The sequence below is a fragment of the Magnusiomyces paraingens genome (assembly GCF_902498895.1).
Source record: "Magnusiomyces paraingens strain CBS 517.90 genome assembly, contig: contig2, whole genome shotgun sequence".
NCBI classification, from domain to species: domain Eukaryota; kingdom Fungi; phylum Ascomycota; class Dipodascomycetes; order Dipodascales; family Dipodascaceae; genus Magnusiomyces; species Magnusiomyces paraingens.
This window is the reverse complement of record NW_022474068.1, coordinates 2491003-2509492: the sequence shown is the minus strand read 5'-3', so window position 1 is coordinate 2509492 and position 18490 is coordinate 2491003. Positions and strand designations below refer to the sequence as shown.

General features: G+C 32.5%; 5 protein-coding genes across 5 annotated transcripts; 1 reads left to right on the top strand and 4 right to left on the bottom strand.

The window, feature by feature from the left end:
• Positions 1 to 2675: 2675 nt before the first annotated feature.
• On the top strand, positions 2676 to 3887 carry SAPINGB_P002525 (uncharacterized protein; the record flags this gene model as incomplete). The annotated part of the gene is made up of 1 exon (XM_031997243.1): positions 2676 to 3887. The coding sequence occupies one exon, from the start codon at positions 2676 to 2678 to the stop codon at positions 3885 to 3887; it is 1212 nt and encodes a 403-aa protein (XP_031853134.1).
• A 2204-nt stretch (positions 3888 to 6091) lies between these two features.
• Positions 6092 to 7279, bottom strand: SAPINGB_P002524 (uncharacterized protein; the record flags this gene model as incomplete). The annotated part of the gene is made up of 1 exon (XM_031997242.1): positions 6092 to 7279. The coding sequence occupies one exon, from the start codon at positions 7277 to 7279 to the stop codon at positions 6092 to 6094; it is 1188 nt and encodes a 395-aa protein (XP_031853133.1).
• Positions 7280 to 8436: 1157 nt separating this feature from the next.
• On the bottom strand, positions 8437 to 11259 carry SAPINGB_P002523 (uncharacterized protein; the record flags this gene model as incomplete). The annotated part of the gene is made up of 1 exon (XM_031997241.1): positions 8437 to 11259. One exon carries the CDS (start codon positions 11257 to 11259, stop codon positions 8437 to 8439), a length of 2823 nt encoding a protein of 940 aa, XP_031853132.1.
• A 920-nt stretch (positions 11260 to 12179) lies between these two features.
• Positions 12180 to 14708, bottom strand: SAPINGB_P002522 (uncharacterized protein; the record flags this gene model as incomplete). Its single annotated transcript, XM_031997240.1, has 1 exon — positions 12180 to 14708. The coding sequence occupies one exon, from the start codon at positions 14706 to 14708 to the stop codon at positions 12180 to 12182; it is 2529 nt and encodes an 842-aa protein (XP_031853131.1).
• A 977-nt stretch (positions 14709 to 15685) lies between these two features.
• SAPINGB_P002521 (uncharacterized protein) lies at positions 15686 to 18061 on the bottom strand (the record flags this gene model as incomplete). The annotated part of the gene is made up of 1 exon (XM_031997239.1): positions 15686 to 18061. The coding sequence occupies one exon, from the start codon at positions 18059 to 18061 to the stop codon at positions 15686 to 15688; it is 2376 nt and encodes a 791-aa protein (XP_031853130.1).
• Between the last annotated feature and the right edge of the window lie 429 nt (positions 18062 to 18490).

Here is an 18490-nt window from a genome sequence, read left to right as displayed (position 1 = left end):
TATAGATATATATATTATTTAATTATAATAATTATCAGTTATTATAGAATATTTTATTTTATACAACAAAATTACCTCCATTATTATTAATTTTTTTTTTTAAAAAAAAAAAAAATTATTTCGATAATGGGTCAGCCGCAATAATGGGTCTAATGGTGACGTTGAGTTGTGTATGGTATTTTTTTTTTTTTTTTTTTTTTTTTTAAAAGGAATACAACTTTACACATTAAACTATTAAAAATGACTAAACTGGGGTTATCTGATTAGATATTTCAATCAAAAGTAAAATTAACTTTGAAACATTTTACAGATTATTATTCTTAATCCAAGCAAAAACAAACTGCATAAGTTTTTTTTTTTTTTTTTATATTATAAAAAAATAAAATTAGTATACTAACTACGTAGTTATTCTATTTATTTATTTATAAAAAAAAAAAAAAACTACTAATTTTTTAAAACCTCTAAATATGAAATTTAACAGAAACCACCACCCTCATTTCTTATTAATTAAAAATAAAGGGATTAGGAAAATATGGGAATATATTTTGTAAAGAAAAAGTTTAAAAGTTTTTTTTTTTTTTTTTTTTTTTTTTTTTCAAACTGGCTCAATCATATTATTGAAATTTTGATCAAAGAATTCCATAAGCATAATAAAGGTTGTTGAAAATGATGATAACCACTTTTAGAACTCTTGTTGTGTCTATTTCATCATATTCATATTTATGTGATTATCATAATCTTGTAGATTTGAGTACATATTGGCAGTTATTAGCCGAGGCTACTAGTTCAGTTTATGTATTTATTATTCCTAAGCAAAACTATTATGCTTTGATGCTTTAAAACTTTAGGGTTAGCAAAGCACTATATATTTATATATATTAAGCCATTATTTTGATTTGTATCGGTGTATTAAAGGAGAAAAATTTTTTTTTAATAAGAATTTCTTAAATTTTCAAGAAATTTAATTAATTGAAAATAATTATCTTTATATAATTCTTACCTTGATTTTAAAATAATGTTAGCCACACAAATAGCGATATTTTCATATTTATTATTATTATTATTATTATTATTATTATTATTATTATTATTATTATTATTATTATTATTATTATTATTATTATTATTATTATTATTAAAAAGGAGTGCTAAGTACAATAGTCTCATAACTAAATTAGTAAATGTCGCGTTGATTAGAGACAAAACTGGAAAGGGTAGTTAAGAGAGATACCTACGTAAACAAAGCATGTAGTTTCAGAAATATTTTTTGCAAATATTTTTTGCAAATATTCTTTTTTTTTTTTTTGCTTCTCGGTAGAAACTTTAATTAATTAATTAATTTAATTTTTTTTTTTGGTCTGTGTGGGTTCTCACCAAAATTTTTGAATTTTGATTTTTTATTAAAAAATTCCTCAATTATTCTTTAAATTTATATATATATAATTTTTTTTTTTTTTCAAAAGCAGGCGTTTATCAAACCGAAAATAAATTAAAGAGAAAACTTGTATTTATAATAATTATAATAATTATAATAATTATAATAATTATAATATAACTTGGCAGTTAATTAATGATGGACCACGTAATCACGCAAATGACTTTAACCTTCGAAGGTTAAAGAGGGAATTCCCTCTTTTCATCAAAAAAGAAAAAAAGAAAAAAAATATCAAAATTTTTTATAAATAAAGGAAAACATTTTTTTTTTTTTTTAATTTATCAAAGAAATAATTTAAAAGTCTTTTTTTTCTTCTTCTTCTTCTTTTTTTTTTTTTCTTTGATTTAGAGGTTATATAGTTATGACCTGTACAAATTATAATGTTTTTGCTTCATTCCACGTGTGCCGTATATAATGTTTACGTGAAAATGTTTATTCATATATAAAAAAAAATAGAAATAAGTTGAAATTATAGATGTCGTTACAAGTTATATACTTGAGGCGGATCTCTACTAGTATACACCTAAGGATATATCCTAAAGGAAAATGTAAAAAAAAAGCTCAAAATTATCATCATCATCAATGTATACTAAACGCATATTTAAAAAAAAAAAAAAAAAAAAAAAATTGGATTCTAATTAAATAATAACAAAGAATGTATCGTAAAGATTAATGTGCTCCGTCATTATTATATATATATATATATACTACCAAGACTTCACTAGTTACTAGGTATGGTCAGGAATCCCAAAAACTCCATAAACATCTAAGTTGAGGTATCTGTTCCTGAGATATATACAGACATTGAAAAGTTTGGGTAATTGTTGTTTCTATGTTTCCCAAAAAAAAAAAAAAAAAAAAATTAAAATAAAATTTGAATAATATAAAAATCAGTTGCCATAGAATAAATTTATAACCTCAAGTTATAACCATTTGGTCTTGTCGGGGCTGTGGTTTTTTTCTGTCAATATTAAAAAATAAAAAAAAAAAAATTACTTCCTTTTAAAATAATGAACTGTTTCAAAGTTCCCAACTAGAATTTCAATTGAATTTTTTTTTAGCCAAGTCTTTATTTTTATTTTTTATGTGTATAAACTATAACACTGTTTTAATTTCTATTTTATTTATTTATTTATTTTTTTTTGGGATTCTCTTCTCTCACTCAGTTTTTTTTATTTTATTTAATTTATTTTTTTCGTAACTTCCTCAATCCATTTTCCCTCAATAAAACTTCATCCCAATGAAATATTTTCCAATATCGCTCATTTCCCGGAATTCTTTGCGGGCTCTTAGAATTTTGGTCATCACTATGGCCATTACTGGCCTAATATACCAGTTTTCATTCAACATATTTTCTCCTTATAAACTTCCTTACTCTATACAAGACTTGTCTTCTTTAGAAATCCTCTCACATTCACAGGGTAATTCAGACATTAAAACAATAGATCAACCTTACCAACGAGCAAATGCGACATTTGTCACTCTTGCACAAAATAAAGACCTTTACAGTTTAATGGAAGCTATCCAATCTGTCGAAAACAGCTTCAACAAAAAATACAAATATGATTGGGTTTTCTTCAACGACAATGAATTCTCACCAGAGTTTAAAGAAATAATTTCAAATCAAGTCTCTGGTAATGCCTCCTTTCACATTATTGGGAAAGAGTATTGGGGATATCCAGATTGGATTGACCTTGAAAAGGCCAAAAAGGGTAGAGAAGAAATGGCTGCAGCAAAAATCGTCTACGGTGGCTCCGAATCTTATCGCCACATGTGTCGCTTTGAATCAGGATTTTTCTATCGCCACCCTGCCCTCAACAACTACAAATATTACTGGCGTGTTGAACCAGGTGTCAAATACACCTGTCTTGCAGACAAAGATTACTTCAAATATATGGAAGATAATGACCTCACTTATGGATTCACATTATCTCTCATTGAATTTAGACGAAGTATCCCCACACTATGGAATACTACTCTTGATTTCATCCACCAAAACCCACAATACATTCATAAAAATAATTTGGTTGAGTTCATTACTGAAGCCAATATGACAGAATACAACTTATGTCACTTTTGGTCAAACTTTGAAATTGCTGATCTGGACTTTTATCGTAGTGAAGCCTATTCAAAATACTTTGACTATTTGGATAGCCAGGGCGGATTTTTCTACGAGCGTTGGGGAGATGCACCAGTTCATTCCATTGCAGTTTCTCTTTTCCTCAATAAAACAAAAATCCATCATTTCGACAATATTGGATATGAGCATCCACCATTTCAATCATGTCCTTCGTCTAAAAAGACTCGTTTGGAAAACAAGTGTTTTTGTAACCCTCGGAAAAGTTTTACATGGACATATAAATCATGTGTAGCCAAGTATTATGAAGCCCAAGGGTTGCCAAGGCCACCTTTTGAAAAGGACACTCAAAAGGTACTAATGAATAATGAATAAACACAATAAGTGAAACATAATGAATTATATATATAAAATAAAAGTATATAAGCCTATGGTTTTTTTTTAATAAGAAAAAAAAATGAATGAATAGAATTTTGAAACTAGGATTGAAATTATGCCAGAAAAAGAAATGACCAAAGTGCCCTTTTCGGCATTTGAGAAGTAATCAACGCTTATTCAAATTTACTTTCCAAGAAAGATACATACAAAAAAAAAAGAAAAAAACAATATAAAGTTTACCCGGTCGTTGAATAAAATTGAAAGAAACCCCCCCCCCCTCCCCCCTGCTATTTTCTAGTAGAGAACAATTACTGATATAATTTGCAGTCCAGGACTTTTTTTTTTTTAAAATGAAATTTATTCAAATCTTTTAGTTGATTAACTTACTATTAATTTCACTGATTAGAATTTATCGTATTTACTTATTTTTAAAAAATTGAGAAATCTTGCATGTTCAATAATTAGAAGTTTTCATGGTCAATTCCTTTTCAGTAATCATGTAACTTAATAGCCTGATGTCGATATTATATTACGTAATACCTACCTTGATCGAACAATATTTTTTTTTCTTTTTTCTTTTTTCTTTTTTTTTATTTTTTAGATGACGTTGAAAATTGTTGAAATTGAAATATTTATATATCAATGTTAAAGATGATTAAAAAAAAAAAAAAAAAAAAATACAATAAATAAATGGAAAAGAGAGAAATATGTAGAAATTTTCTTCACATTTATTTATTTTTTTGCCTTTCAATAATTTGACGGTTGTGCGTACAAAATTTACTGAAAGAGAATAGAATTCTGAATATTGAAGGATATTAATACGCTGTTCTATTTTTAAAATGTGTAATTACAATGAATTACACTTTTTCAAAGAGTTGATACAAATACCTGATTTGTATCTCATACTAAAAAAAACTCATTCACTCATTCACTAACACTGTTGAAAATACGTGGGAGGGAAATGGGAAATGCCCCTAACAAAATGGCCAATTTCTTATAAATCTGCAAGAAATTTTGATTTTTATCTCCTCCTCGTCCTAATTCGATCATAAAAAATTACCATCTTGGGAATTCTTTGATAATCATCAACACAAACATTACTAAGATTAATTAAATTCTTACTAAATTCCAACACAATCCTGACTAATTTGTCACGTGAAGCTTTTCCATTTTCCCACCCATTTATTTTCAAGTGTGTAATTAAGATAAATTTAAATTTAAATTTAAATATAAATAAAACTAACTCTACTAATATATGTTACATTTACTTTACATTCTCGAAATATCATCACACACTAACGATTAGTAACAATTATAATTAATCCCCTGATAGTCTTCTTGAATATATATATATCTTGCATATACTTGAACGAATGTGGGACACTCTTATAGACTTTTAAGTCTTAAGAGCAACCTTTGAAGTCCCCTTTGCTAATTATTATATTCAAACTGATAGTTTAATTATACAGTTTGAATGAATTTTTTAATCTCCCTTTTTTTGAAAACAAATAAGGACCAATATATATATATATATATATATATATATATATATATATATATATTAATTACATGCAATTAGCCAATCTCTGTTTCAATTGGTTTCGATTTCATTAACTTCATCAATTAGGAAAAGCTTTCAGGACCAAACCAATTTGATTTTAAAAAAAAAAAAAATAAGATGAAGTTATTAAAAAAATAATAGTTACGTTTAAAAATACCAAATAAAATACGAAATAATGAACATTTCAGCACTTTGTCACTTTGTCACTTTGTCACTTTGAAGATTAACATTCGATTCTACAAGGCCCACATTTATCTTCGGAGCTGATGCTTACATAACTACAATAGAAATTTTCATGGGAAATATCTCAATGTCAAACAATGGCTTATGTAATAATAAAAGAAATATGACTAATCTTTAATAATTGACGACACATAAATTATTAAAATTTAAGTATGTACTTAAAAAAAAGTTTTTCTTTTTTTTTTTGTCAAAACATAAATATTATGAAATAATTAATTAACTCAGTTAACTCAGTTAATTCATAATTCATAATTCAAATTTGATATAGATATATATATATATATATTTAAAACGTAATTTAATTATATTTCTAAATTGTATTTAGAACCGTCTAAACATTAATGTACTACTACTCCTGTCTTCATAAAGATTAACACTCCTCCTTTTATACCCAACTCTAGCTTTTTGTTCTATTTGTATCAACTGGAATCTCAAGCCCAGCTACTTTATAGAATCTCGGCACACAAGAGTAACTCTGCCAGGCAAAATGATCATCTGGATTACAAACACACTTGTTGTCCATCCGCCACTTTTTAAGAGTAGGACAACTGTTTACTGGGTCATGCTTATATCCAATATCATCAAAATGATGAACCTCACTTTTATTTAAAAACAATGACGCACCAATCGTGTGAACTGGGGCATCACCCCAGCGCTCGTAGAAAAAGCCGCCCTGGTGATCCAAATAGTCAAAATATTTTGAATAGGCTTCTTCACGCCAAAAATCCATGTCTGCAACCTCAAAGTTAGACCAAAAATGACATAGATTGTAATCCTTGCCGCCATTTTTCGATATAAACTCCATCAAGTTGTCTTTGGCAAGTAACTCGGGGTTCTCTTTAATAAACTTGACTGTGGTATCCCATAACGTTGGAATCGTACCCCTATATTCATATAATGATATAATAAACCCATATCGCAACTTATGATCTTCCATGTATTTGAAAACATCATAGTTAATGTCACAGAAAATTTTAATACTGGGCTCCACACGCCAGTAGTACTTGTACTTGTTCAAGAACGGGTGACGCCAAAAAAATCCTGACTCGTAACGGCACATGTGACGGTATGATTCTGATCCACCGTAAGCAATTCTAGCTTTACGCATTTTTTCACGGGCCTCTTTAGCCTTGGTTTGGTCAATCCATTCGGGGTAACTCCAGTGCTCATGAGGTATGACTTCGTAGTATGTGTTTCCAGAAATAAGTTTCGAAGTCAACTCTTTAAACCGGTCATCAAATTCCTCGTCGTTCAAAAACACCCAATCGTACTTGTACTTGTGATTGAAGCGGTCCTCAATAGCACGGATAGACTCAATCATGTCCCAAATTTCTTGGTTGCGTGCAAGAGTAACAAAGGTCGCATTTGCTTTGACATAAGTGCTTTCTGTATTTAATTCTGAAGGTTGCTGTAAAGCTTGTTCTAATGTTTGCTGTGATTTAATGCCTGGTATTGGGGCATTTTTTAGCAGGGCACCATAATAAGCTGTATATGCATTGTCGCTTGTAAACAGGTGGTAAATCAGGCCCACCAACAGTACAGCGATAACTGCAAACCGTATTAAGCGAATAGTGACTCGAGACATTTTATAGAGATTTTCCCTTCTCTCTTATTTTAATCTGTTTCTATATCTCTTTCTTTATCAAAAAAAAAAAAAGTTGTTTTCTTTAAAAAAAAAAAAAAAAAACTGATTTAATTAGCCTCTGGAGAAAACTCAACCCCTTTATTAGATTGGTGTCATGTTGCTAAACCACCCAGTAGTTTTCCCAAAAAAAGTATTAAGCGTGCAGTGCGAAAAAAAGCTAATTATCGTCAATAAGAAAAATATATGGGTTAGGGCTTTAAACTTACATTTTGGTAACATTCATGTTATTCAAACGAAGCAATGCTTTTAGCACTAAATTAAATTAAAAAGTATGCCTTACAAGTTTTTTTTTGTTTTTTTTCCTACAATAAAAATACTCGACAGGAAACTTTTATACTTTTAAAGGCTTAAATTAATAACTTTTTGTTGTTAAAATTTAATAATAACTTACCAGCTTATGAAGTTTAATATTTATGGTAAATCAAAACTGGATAGCCTTTAATACATTTTCTGTATTGAAAAGACTTTTCCCTAATTTATTAGTGTATCAGTTCTGGATAAATGGCAAACCTAAAAGTTTTTTGATCGCCTAATTATATGAACAAATAGGAATTTTTTCTTTTCAACTGATAAGATATTAATTAGTTGTACTATTTCGATTTCGAGGTTTATCCACAAAACTTTTTTAAGTTTAATTGATGATAAATTAAGATTCATTGCCCTGTTTACTCAATGTCTTACATTTTACTTTAAACTGAAGCTTAACCTTTTGCAATTGATTCCATATTCAAACTCAATAAATACCTATCTAGTTAAGATAAGTTAGGAAGGTTTGGTTTTTGACCACCTGTTCCTCCTAAGCTTGCGTCAAGACTTATTTTTGGGGCAGTTGGAGATGCAATGTTGAAGTCAAATTAAAAGTTTATTATGAAAACGAAAATATATATATATATATATATATATATATAACGAACAAGAAAGGTAGCACATATGCTGATATTATATATATAATTCTATAGTCATTGAATAAAAAAGCAAACAAACAAAGAAATACCCATATATATATTTTAGTCTATCATTTGTATTAATTATTTTTCTGAACATGCTAAACAATGTAACTGCTTTATTTATACAAACACACACACCCCGCTTATTCATTAAACATTCTTCTCTATCCTAGAAGACAAATCAACTTTATTTGCAGTGCTGATTTGATTCCCTCTTCTTCTATTTACTTTCAAACCTCTATCATTCCAAACCGATGCACAGCACTGAGCCAGCAGTATTAACACAGAAAGTCCTAGTGCTACCGATGCAATTTTACGAGTTTTCTCAGCTATTTTCCATTTAAAATAGGGAAACACAAAGTTGCGACTCACAAAATAATATGTCCGAGTGACTAGCGACGAATGAATGACACCAGTCGGTAGGTAATGTAGTCTCACAGTGCCACTCACAGCAAGAAATATGTACGGATACAATTCTAGAATCTCATAACTAAATTTGGCTATGTAGATCCAGCAGCCCATGTAATAGTACTGTGTATTATTGTGTTGGCTGTGTAGCTCTTTGCGTGTGTATCTTAGCAAGCCTAATCGGAGTATAATATATGCAGTTATCCCGCAAAGAACAAATATACCATGTATTAGGGTATTATAATCACGACCACGGACATCTAGCAGCAACTCATACAACTTTTGATGACGATCAATAAATGAAATAGGGTGTGTTGCACCGGATTCAGACTTTGGAAGATAGTAGGCAAATGCAAACTTGCCAATATCAAAAAGGCATACCAGGCAAACACCTGCCGCTGTTGTAGCCATTGGTCCTGGATATATAGTATCAGAAATGTTTTGATTATAATGGTATACCTGTGTGCATGAATAAAGTGCTTCCCAGACTGCAAAAAGCATAATCCAAAAATCTTCAAATATTGATATGAAAGCACGCAAAGAACTATTGAATACATCAATCTCTATTAAATTAAGAATCATAGGTGCAATAAGTTGCGGTATGGAGGACCCGATAATGAGAAAAAAAGTTTGAGTAATAAGATAGGTATTAGTAAGTTTATGTTTAGTTTGAGCATGTGATTTAAACACTTCTAATTCTTCATTATCGGTCTCAAAAGAAACCTGAGACATAAGGTTTATTATAGGGAATCCGAAATAAATAAAAATATACCAAAAAACAATTTTACATGCTGGATCAATATATGACTGGGGGAAATTACCTGGGAGAGAGTTGCGAGTCGAATATGTGACGCTGGTTGAAAGAAGCATTGGCAAAGTAACCACACGAGCCATTGATTTTGAAAAAACCGGTAATGGAAGAGAGTAAGCCTGTTTCAATGTAGCAGCAGCAAGAGGAACATGACCATCGATTTGAATAGGCTTAAAAGAATCAAAGTATTTGAGACAGAAAGCATACAACTCCACTAAAGACCATATGCTCATAAGAACTCTGGTATAAAGTTCGCCATCAAAAATATGCGGGATCAGATTATAACCGGTAAATTGGATGATAAGAAGCAATGAAACGCAAACACCTTGTAGCTCCAAAAGTAATGGTATTGAAAGTCGATAATGCAATTTTCCTTTATTGTTAGTTTCTAACGATTCAATTCCGTAGCAAAAGCACTGATTGAAAAAAACAATAGAAAGAATCGAAGTTAATGACCATATTTGTAGCCAAACAGTCATTTCAGTTGAACTGTAGTAAATAGAAACTTTAGAAATAAGTTGTGTTTCGTTTGAGATGCGAGCCCAGGCCGTAACAATACCTTGCACAACCACAGAATTAATGACAGTCTTCAAAACGGGGATAGCCATTTCTGGATTAAATCTATAAGCGGAAAAAACAAGAGCAAATAAAGGAACTATCAAAAGTGCCTTGTCCAAAATTCTGTGGATTGAAGGGAAAATGGTGGATTCAACATTGTATTTGTAATCATCGTACTGCACACAACAAGTGGCACCGGCCGGCGGTCTACCCATTTCTTGTGCAATGCGGTCGTTACAAATATGGTTAAGAAGAATGTTTGCTTGAAGAAGAAACCCATGTTCGGCGAAATGGATTCCCATATCGTCATGGATGCCTTGATGATTTTCCGCAGAAAGCTCGTTAAAAACAGGCACATAATAAGCCGAGATTTCGTCCGTGCGATCTTTCTGGGTGCGGTATCTGACCCCACCTGAATATAATGCTGGATTAATGCGGTCTTTGACTGTCTCATTTGTGCGTACGTAATTAAACAACTCATCAGCAATTTCTTCAATTGAATGTATCTGGCTATGTGTCATGGATATCTGACGATTTTTGTCTAGGGAATCATAATGTGGAATAAGAGGAGGGGAAAAATAAACTGCTTCAAAAGCATCATCAACGCGGTTATCAATGTCTTTAAAAATATCTATGGTATTAGCGCGATATTTGGTTGCAACTTCCGAGGGATTTTCCTTGCCTGCAAACCAGGACCCAGCACTCATGTAAAGATAAGTTTTTGGCTTGTAAGTTTTGTCTTTATGAAATTCCTGGGCTTTTATTTTATGCTCTGAATTGAACCCGTCTCTTGAAATGTTACGAATGATATCGGCGTTTGTTTCATTGAAGTATGATGACCAATAAAGAGTGACTGTGACGCCGTTAAAGGAGACTTGAAGGTCGGCATGGTTGTCCATTTTTTGCAAATAGCCTCGATAAAGAGTATTTACAAACCCCCAATAAACTTGGCGGACCGTTGAGTCACCAAAAAAAATCACTTCGTCACCGGGCTTGAAACAGGTGTTTAAATCATCTTCATATATTGAGTGATAAGTTTTCATTGCGCATCCATCTGGTTGCCAGCCCGAGGGTGATTCATTGACATCATCGATGTAGCGACCATACTTGAGAATAGAGTCGCAGTTAGAAGTTAATGTTGATGGAATTTTATCATGATCAGGGCCATTTTGTGTTGCCAGGGTGTACTGGTTCATGTGCTGGAAATTGATTAGTATAAATAAGCCTGTTATTATTGGAATCAAGATTGCAAAGAAATGGTAGAAAGAAGGGTTTCCTCTTGGTTGCAACCACAATAGACGCATCAGCTGTTTTAGCAGCGATGACAGAAAAAAGCGGAGCGATAGCATTTACTTGTTTTAAGAATCGAGATTGGATTGGTGGAGAAAGAGGTAAATGATGTATTCCCGTGCATGGTTTTTGTTTGTTGTTGTTGTTACTAGAATAAACTTTATTATTAGTGACTTGTCTATATATTACAGGGAGAAATAAAATAAAAAGTAAAAATGTCCACGCTAAATAGGTTGTAGAGAAGTCAAATTAGTTCAAGTATATGAACTTCGGTTCGAACCAATTTTTTTAAAAAAAAGGTCTTGATTAGGAGGAGAAATGAGTTCTTTTTTTTTATTTATTTATTTTTTTTTTTTAAGAATCCTTTATCATAAAAAATAAAAACCTTGGCACAAAGCACTTTTCAAAATAAATATATAAAGACTTTTCATCTCGTAAGTAGAAATAATTTATTAGATTAATTAATCTAATATATCACCCAATTATTTGATCTCGTAAAAATATCATCAAATCACTGGAAAGTCTAGATCAGGGGGGCGCTAGCTAAAGAATAATATTTACGAGTATATAAGCTTTAGCTAAAAAAAAAAAACTTTTCATTTCAAGAGATAATTTATAAATAATAAATTTTCATGTTTTTTTTTTCTATCGTATTGGAAAGCAAAGTTTTATCTTGCATTATTTATAAACCAAAAAGTTGGTTATAGTTAAACAAACAAAATTATATATTTAACTTAGTTAAAATAACGAAATTAATATTATTATAACAATCAAAAAAAAAAAAAATCTAATTTACTGCATATCTTTTCTTTTCTATTTTCTATAATTACACAAGATCATTTGTTTCCTTCTCAGGGGTTTCTTCTATAGGAGAGTGATGTCTTTCTATAAAATCATTCTCCCAAACTCCTGAGCTCCACTCAGAACCCACCCAAAGCATTCCACTAGTAATTGCCACGACTACACACTTTCGAAGTTTTCCGGCTAATTCCCACCAAAAATACGGAAATTGCCAATCTGCTGGCACCAAATCCATAGTTCGCATCATTAGCGACGATGGTCCTCCGCCAGTTGGCAGATACTCAAGTCGAATACTCCCACAAGCTGCTAGAAACATGTAGGAATGTAACTCAAGTGCCTCGTAACTCAAATTTGCCATCATTCTTGCCCACAAACTGAACCGGTGGCCTGTGTGTTCTAAAACAGAGACTCGCAGTATAATGTAGCACGCGCCCGCGCACACTACAGAAATTGCATGCACAAGGGGGGTGTACCCATCCCCGCGTGTGCTCAGCACCTTTTCGTATTCATGCGATCTGTTGGGTGGAAATGGCAATGGGAATCCCTCTCCAGAAATGTTACTTGGTAGATTCAAATGGCCATCAAAAACCACTATATTGCACAAAGTAACAAGACCGATTGCTGCTCCCAAGACTGCACCAATTGGCACTTTTTTGGGCACGGCTGGTAAAAACGGTCGTACTTGGGCAACAAAAAAAATAGCAATAAAACACAGCCAGTACTCACTGGAAATTGCATTCAAAAAATGTGAATTGGTGTACTCAAGTGCAAATATTTTAACCCATATATGTGAAATCATTTGCGGGATTCCCGCGAGTAAAACAAGTAATGGAGCTGCAAATCGAGGGTTTGCCCAGGGTTGTGTTGATAAAGACTTAAGAGACATTAATGGGCCTACCAAGTAAAGAAAAGTGTACCAATAGATGAGATTTACCGGAAGGTCAATAAATGTAATAGAGTTTGGTCTAGAATCTTGGAATGCTGTAGAAACTCCAGCAGCTCCTAAAAGTAAAGGAAGAACAGATGTCCGGGCCATACTTTGTAACCATACTCTGAAAGATTCCTTGTATTTTTTCCCAGATTCCAAATAATCAACGCTATAGCAATAAAGCTCCAGCATGGTCCAAGTGGAAAGAAGAATGCGCTCCATAATGACTCCAGAAAATGTTTCATCAACTTCCCCAAGCCCGCTGTACCGGATAATCAAGAAAAGCGACACACAAATGCCTTTCCACTCCCGCACAAATAGTCTTTCAAATCCAGTACTGGAACGTGGTTTATCAAGCCCCAGGGAAATTAAAATAAGAAATGTCCAGGCTTCAATCATTCCTAAAAGCTCTGTGAAGTTATATTCAAACCCCAATTTACTGATTACTTGGGTTTGGTTAGTAAGGTGAGCATATCCAGCCACAAGCCCAATGACAACAAATGCAATAGCTGCGCGCTTCAAAGAGTTAGTGAGAACAAGAATTCCTCCTGCAAGTACTGCTAAAGAAAGGCCTTTAAATAAAGAGTGGTTATTTAATTTGGTATAGTCAACACAACATGTAGCACCATCTAAAGGAGATCCTTGTGCCTGAGCAATTTTGTTATTACACATGTGATTGAACAAGATTCTAGCTTCAGTCATAAACCCAGGCTCCAAAAGATGTATACCACCATTATCACGAATTCCAGCATGGTTCTCTCCAGACAATTGATTAAAAACTGGGACATAATATGCTGATATTTGGTCTTTTCTTCCCTCCATTTGTCGGTATCGTACGCCTCCCATTTGAGATTTAAAATTGAAATTGAACATTTCGTTAGTTTGGTTTACCAACTGTTTAAATTTATCTTTAGTCATTCGTTCAGCATGTTTTAAATCCAAAGCATTAAACAATGGAACAAGTGGAGGTGCAAGGTATACAGAGTCAAAACTATTGTCGGTGCGCCAATCCAAAACGTCAAGGAGTCTTTTCAGCTGAACATCATATCCATTTACGTTTCGGTTAATGTACCAAGGGCCAAAAGTAACAAAAAGATAAAGCTTTGGTGTATATGTGATATCCTTATTGTGTTCGAGAGCTGGGGTTCTTAAACTTGAACGTAAACCGTTGAGAGTAATATCTAAGATTTGGTCAAACCCTGTACTGTTGAGATACTCATCCCAGATGAAAGTTGCTGAAACGCCATTGACTACATTGGTAAGTGTCTTATGGGGTGCAAAGATTTCATCTCTCAGCCCTAACAGAAGGTTGGAGAACCCCCAGTATACATGGCGGGCTGTTGAATCGCCAACAACAATGATTTGATCTCCTGGCTGTAAACAAGCGTCAATTTGAGGTTTTTCAAGCGATGTGTAATGCTTTAGCACACACCCATCAGGCTGCCATCCTTTTGGAATTGTAGAAGTGTCTTGAATGTATTTGCCGGCTTTAAGGATTGAGTTACAGTTTGTGGTAAGGATGGACGAGTTTTGGTGAGAAGAAAATCTATACTTTTTCATGTGAATTAGATTGGCCAGTATGGCAGCCATAGCCACGAAAGGAATCAAAAAGAGTTTGATTTCCATTTTGAATGAAGAAAAATTTAAGTTGTTTAAAAATAAAAAAAGAACAAATATATAAAAAAAGAATAAAAGAATAAAAGAAATATTACAAAAAAAAAAAAAAATAGAGAAAAAATCTTTAATTATAAGAAATTACCAAAATCCCGGCTTATTTCTAACTAAAAAGAAGATGTACTAAAAGAGAAACTCTTTGGACCCTGATATGTCACAGCTGAGACTTCTAAAGTAGAAGTTAAGTTAGTGAATAAGAAAAAAAAAAAAGGGAAATTTCGCCTAAAAAAAATACTAAAAAAATTTTTCCAGGAGATTTTAAAAATAAATAATAATACCAATAACACCAACAACAAATAGTTCCAACTATTGGCGAAGAATGCTGCTTTCTTCCATGACAAATAAGAAGAATCATGATAAAAAGACGCCCCCATCTGTGATTTTATCATAACATGTCCCATCTAGATGTGCCCTTCCAAGGCTTAATTATTCTGCCTGCGTTACTATGCGCGGTACCTAATACAAAACGGGAACACAAGGGTCTCGCGATTCCGGGTGAGTTGGAAGAATAAAAGAAAAAAAGAAGAAGAAGAAGAAGAATATATGTGACATAGAAGTTTGAAAATGTTGTGAATAATATAATTATGAGATTTGGTATTAATGATAACAAAGATGATAATAATATATATATATAAAATTCTTTTATTGATTATTTCAATTCATTATAATAAAAAACAGCATAGTGATATTCAGTATGACTTGTCAAAATGCCTGCAAAATTCAGGTAAAAAAAAAAAAAAAAAAGAAAATCTGCATTACAGCAACTTTTCTTATTCTAAGCTTATTATAAGCAAAACACTATGCTTATATTTAGACATAAATCACATTATAATTAATCAAGCTTTTTCTATTTTTTTTATAAATAAAAATAATAATCTATCTTATATAAAATATATCTTATATTCTTCATTCTAATCATTCTAAATTTATTAACTTCTCTCTTCTTTTAAATGTTGCCCTGAAACTGATTTCTGAAGTGCACAGGGTCTTTGTTTCAAAGCCGCCTGCGGTTCCCAAACAAATGCACAACTCTTGGACAAAGTCCAAAGCATCCCGCTAGAAATAGCCATTGAAAAACACTTGCGGACTTTTTCCATTAACCGCCATTGAAAATATGGAAACTTAAAGGCGCTATCCACAAAGTAAAGGGTCCTTGTCACCGACGAAGAGTTGACAATTCCTGTCGGAAGATAGTGCAAGTGCAATGTTCCGCTGGCTGCTAAAAAAACATAAGAATAAAGCTCCAGCACTTCATAACTAAACTTTCCAAGTGCAACCCAACAAGCGGAATAGTAATAATAATAATAACCCTTGTCAATTACTGCTTTTGTGTTCTTTAGTATTGCCAAACGTAAAACAATATAGCATGCTGCAGTAATCAAAACAATGACTGAATGTACTACTGGAGTATAATGAAGCCCCCTTGCTGTTAAATAACGATCAAATTCTTCTCTGTGGAGCTCAATATATGGCATGGGGTTGTTGAGACCATTCTTATTGAAAAAGACAAAGTATGAAAAATAGTATTGTACAGCATTGACAAAAAGCAAAAAAAATAATGCAACTCCCGCAGCAACAGAAAAGGAAGGGAATATTTCTTCAGAATTGTTTTCAAGTACTAATTCTAAAAATGTTAATGATGATGAAGTATTGCCTGTTGTAGAAGAAAATAATGTGTAAGAAGGAAGTGGTGATGGTTTTTCTGTAAATAACGTTAAAGAGACCCAAATCATTACTAAGTTAGCCCAAAAATCATCCTGAACAGAACTGTTGGCAGGAACAATAATCTTTGCAGTAAGAGAAACAGCTGCTAAAATTAAAGTCTTTAATGCAAGTTTGTTATGGCTTAAACAATGCGGAACAACAATAAAAACCACAATTGTCCAAAAAGTCAATTTAGTAGCCAGTATTAAGTAGGAATGCGGGATAGATCCAGACAAAGAATTGTTATCAAAGGCCCCCCTAACACAAACACTGAGAAATAAAGGCAATGTTAAAATGCGAGCCAAAGTTCGAACAAGACAGGTTGAAATTGAAATGTAAACTTGCTTCACGTTAATATTACTGCTTTGATCATAATAAAGAAACCTCTGACAAGTTTTGTAAATCTCAACCATGGACCATAAAGATACTAATACTCGAGCAACTATTTCATAATCAAAAGTTTCAATATGGTAACGACTACCCGTGTATTCAATAATGAGCAACAGTGAAACACATATACCTTGCCATTCTGCTAAAAAAATTTGAGATTGATTGTTTGGTTCAAGCAATTCTTCCTTGTTCAAATACTTTGAAAAAAAGTAAGATGAGAAAATAGAAGCCACAAACCAAGCTTGTAGTAACCCTTTAAACTCTGCTGAACTAAATGATATTGAAGACTTGCTGATAAGGCCAGTTTCATTAGAAACATATGACCACAAAGCTACACTGCCAATAACACCTAGAACAAGACCTGTCGATTTAAATAGCAGTCCAGAAAATTGGAACTTGTGTGTGGCTGCGACAATAAAACTAACAAGCAAACAAACTTTGAAAACTCTAAATAGCCATAATCTGTCTTTAGTCGGATACTTGACACAACAAGAAGTTCCGGCTAGTGGCTGCCTTGTAGTATCGGCTATTCGCTGGTTGCACATATGGTTGAGAAGAATATTGCCTTGAATAAGAGAACTAGGCTCAGTATAATGAACCACAATATCGTCGTAAAGCCCCTCATGATTTTCTGCTCCAAGCTCGTTAACTATAGGGAAGTAGTAAGCTGAGACCTCAGAGGTACGGTGTGGTAGTGTGCGATAGCGGATCCCACCCTGTTTCAAAGTAGGGCTAGTTTTCGATTCAACTGTTTGGTTGGTACGTCTAAATCCAAAAAAATCATCAGCAATTCGAATCATGCGACTATACTGATCTAGGGTTAGCTTGTCGTTTCGACCTAAGCTCAAAAGTCGGTAGTATGGAATTAGCGGCGCACCGAAATAAACACCATCAAATGCACCATCAACTCGTGCGTCAATGGTTTTAAACATAGCCTGCATATTTTGGTCATAAATATTAGCAACCTCGGATGGACTCTCCGTATAGGCAAACCATGCTCCACCAGAAATATAAAGGTAAGTTTTTGGTTTATATTTAGGATCTTGATTGTAGGCTGCTGTATTCATTTTTTCTAGTGAATTGTATCCATTAAGTGCAATATCTTGTATAAGTTTTAGTCCGGTGCCGTTGAAGTACTTGTCCCATAAAAACTTGATTGTAACACCATTTAGTTCTACACTCATGTCGAAATGACTTCCTCGCGTCTGCATTTGTTCACGGAATATTGTATTGGCAAACCCTAAATAAGCTTGCCGGGCAGTGGAGTCGCCATAAAAGATGATTTTGTCGCCGGGTTGAAAACACAGGTTTAAATCATGATGGGAGTACTGCCTTAAAGAACATCCATCTGGCTGCCATCCGGTTGGCATGGGGTTTATATCATGTATATACCTGCCATATTTTAGTAAAGAGTTGCATGAATTATCATCTGTTGATGATGTATTGTATCCTTCCATATGCCATTTGTTGAAAAAAATGGCTGCTAGAGTTGCTAGAACTAATGTAAGGTGTATTTTGAAAAGAACCATTATGTCTGAAAAAAAAAATTTTTTTATCACATAAAATATATACAAGAAAGAAGATAAATTATTAAGGAGAAAAAAAAATTAAACAAAAAAGCTAACTTAACTAAAAAGCTC